General features: G+C 46.0%; 1 protein-coding gene across 1 annotated transcript in view; it reads right to left on the reverse strand.

Moving 5' to 3' along the window:
* ENH_00043630 (hypothetical protein, conserved) overlaps window positions 1-1,319 on the reverse strand; it is a gene marked incomplete at both ends in the record, with an annotated part of 4,912 nt that extends 3,593 nt beyond the window's left edge. Inside the window, 3 exons of the mRNA XM_013580885.1 lie at window positions 70-436; window positions 764-940; window positions 1,298-1,319. Of these exons, the coding sequence (XP_013436339.1) occupies window positions 70-436; window positions 764-940; window positions 1,298-1,319 (566 nt within the window). The remainder of the gene's footprint in view (window positions 1-69; window positions 437-763; window positions 941-1,297) is intronic.
* Between the last annotated feature and the right edge of the window lie 2,014 nt (window positions 1,320-3,333).

A 3,333-nucleotide genomic window follows, 5' to 3' on the forward strand; every position in this document is an offset into this window, starting at 1 on the left:
GACACAAAAAGAAAAAAGACAAAAAGATTTGCTGCAGCAGCAGTCTCATCTGCCGGGCCTCAGGTGTACGTACTCCTTAAGCTGCTGCTGCTCTCCCCAAAGACAGAATGCTGCTGCTGCTGCTGTTGCTGCTGTTGCTGCTGCTGCTGCTGTTGCTGCTGTTGCTGCTGCTGCTGCCGTAAGCCATTTTTTGTAAAAAACGCCCAGAAAGGAATTATGGCTGAGTCCGGCCGCTGCTGCTGCTTCTCTTCTTGCTGCTGCTGCTGTTGCTGCTGCTCCTCCTGCTGCCCTCGCTGCTGCTGCTGTTGCTGCTCGTCTTCGGCTTGCTGGCTATGCGGCTCCAAAGGGGCCTTTTGCTGCTGCTGCTGCTGCTGCCGCTGCTGCTGCTGCTGCTGCTGCTGCTGCTGCCTGAAAGCGCTGGAATGCGAGGCCAGCGCTGCTGAAAAGGCAGCAAATAATGTTAAAGAGGCAAAGAGAGATAATCAAAAAAAGCAAAAGAAATAAAAAATAAAATAATAATAATAATAATAATAATAATAATAATTATTATTATTATTATTAAATAATAATATATATAATTAACGGGAGAGAGATAAATAGAAAAAGGGGGAAGCATAATGAACAGCGCTGACAAAAGGCGCTGCGTGCTGCAGCAGCAGCAGCAGCAGCAGCAGCAAAAGCAGCAGCAGCAGCAGCAGCAGCAGCAGCAAAAGCAGCAGCAGCAGCAGCAGCAGCAAAAGCAGCAGCAGCTCACTTCGTGCACCTGCAGAGGGCTGCTTTCTTTGTGGCGGCTGCAGCAGCAGCAGCAAAACTGGTCCTTCGCTGCTGCTGATGAGGTAAAAAGGAGAGCCGCTAGCAGCAGCAGCAGCAGCAGCAGCAGCAGCAGCAGGGGTGCTGCTCACAGACGAAGCAGCAGCAGCTGCTGCTGCAGAGAGTGTGCCTGAAATTGCAGCCACAATAAACCCTAGGCCCCAAACCCTAAACCCTAAACCCTAAACCCTAAACCCTAAACCCTGAAAGATGGACAAGCGGAGCCAAAAATGAAACACAGAAATTCTCAAAAGAAGACCAGAGCAGCAACTTCTTCATTGCCAGCTAAAGAAGAGCTAGGGTTTAGGGTTTAGGGTTTAGGGTTTAGGGTTTAGGGTTTAGGGTTTAGGGTTTAGGGTTCCATTACTGTCTTGGAGTCTGCTTTGCAATTTTTCCGTCGTAGGCTTTCCCAGGGAGTCCTCATTGGGCTCATTCATCTCGAAACCCTAAACCCTAAACCCTAAACCCTAAACCCTAAACCCTAAACCCTCGCCGCCTCCGTAGGCCATATAGCTTGGCATCAAACGTTGCAAATGGGCGAGCCAGAGTCAAACCCTAAACCCTAAACCCTAAACCCTGAATTTCTGAAAAAGATTTCAAAAGCAAGTGCACGCCGTCACCTCCCCTGCCAACCCTAGACCCCAAACCCTAAACCCTAAACCCTAAACCCTAAACCCTAAACCCTAAACCCTAAACCCTGAACCCCGAAAGTTCGTGCCGAGTGTTGACATCGGCAGTCATAAAACAGCAAAATTCATGTCCTCGCCAAAACTAAACCCAAACCCTAAACCCTAAACCCTAAACCCTCAACCCTAAACCCTCGACCTCAGTAAACCACTGGACACTCCAGTGGTCCGCCACACTTTGAGAATTCTTTCTGCTGCTGCTGCCAGCAAACAGCCAATTAAAAAATAAATAAAACAAAACTAAACCCTAGAAGCCTAGATAAAGAACCTCAAGAGCCAAACCCTAAACCCTAAACCCTAAACCCTAAACCCTAGCACGGAAGCGCAGTCGGCCGCGTTACACTGGCATCTCCCACCGCCACCGCAAGCCCTAAACCCTAAACCCTAAACCCTAAACCCTAAACCCTAAACATGAAATCTGATTTTTAAGCAAAAATAAATTAACGCGAAAACCCAGAAACGCCTATTTAGGCTTTTCTTCTCATTCCAGAGCCCTAAACCCTAAACCTAAACCCTAAACCCCAAACCCTAAACCCTAAACCCTAAACCCTAAACCCTAAACCCTAAACCCTAAAGACTGAAGGCTACGCGCAAAAACGTAAGCCGTAACCCGTAAGGACTGAAAACAAGACCCTAGGCACTAAACCCTAAACCCGAGCACGCTAGCCGTTAACTCTAAACCCTAAACCCTAAACCCTAAACCCTAAACCCTAAAAACTAAACCCTAAACCCTGAGCGCTTCACAGCTCGTCTAAGAAGAGAACCTGGGACTGCATGCAGCTATTATTTCAAACCCTAAACCCCAAACCCTATTACAGTGGAAGCAGCAGCAGCAGCATGTACAAGGAAGGCTCAGCAGCAGCAGCAGCAGCTGCTGCTGCTGCTGGACTTGTACGCCACGCACAAGCTGCAGAGCCACGCTAGCAGCAGCTGCAACTGCAGCAGCAGCAGCAGCAATATCAGCAGCAGCAGCAGCAGCAATATCTGCAGCAGCAGCAGCAGTGGACAGCGGTTGTTGGAGCTGCATGCATTTGGCAGATTTTTCGGCCAAAAGGACTTCAAGAAATGCATTTGAAGCATTTTTAAATTATATTTTAATTTAAATAAAACAATTTGATCCAAAATGATTCTGCAAGCATCCGAAATTAGCGAAAAACCAAAAAGCAAAAAAGCTTGAAAAACGGGGTGTCTATACACCGCGTGGCCGTGTACACCTCAATTGGAAATTTGCAAAAAATTTGCATTTTTTGCAATTCGACCAAATTTTAGTCCATTTTGACGCTTTTTTGTTGCATTTTTCGTTCATTTTTTCTTTTTAATGCTTTATTGTCCATTTAAATGCCTTTTTGTCTTTTTTGGTCTTTTATTTTTTCCTTTTTGCAGCCGAACTGCAGCGCACTCGCGCTGCGGCGAAACAGCCCGCAACGGGAAGGTCAAATTGGCCGCTGGCTCGGAAAAAGGCGGATCAAATTTGGATTTAAAATGAAAATAAAAGAAAAGAATTTAAATTGAATTAAATTTATTCAAATTGGACTTAATTCGAGAAGAAACGGCCCGCAGTTCGCTGCAAACAGGCACTTCTGACGCGAAAGCTCTGCTGCTGCTGCTGCTGCTGCTGCTGCTGCGGCGCTGGGGTGTATCTACAGCTGGGCCGCGCGAAACATGCTTGTAGAGAACTTAAAACTGATTTAAGTATTTATTTATTTATTTATTTATTTATAGACTAAACTGGACTAATACATGGAAAATAGAAGAAATATAATGCGCAACTTGCGGCTTTTGTGCTGCTTCTGTGAAAATGGAGTAAAATGGAAAACTCTAGAAAGAAATAAATAAA

The sequence above is a fragment of the Eimeria necatrix genome, genomic scaffold (assembly GCF_000499385.1).
Source record: "Eimeria necatrix Houghton genomic scaffold, Enh_scaff325, whole genome shotgun sequence".
Taxonomy (NCBI): Eukaryota; Apicomplexa; class Conoidasida; order Eucoccidiorida; family Eimeriidae; genus Eimeria; species Eimeria necatrix.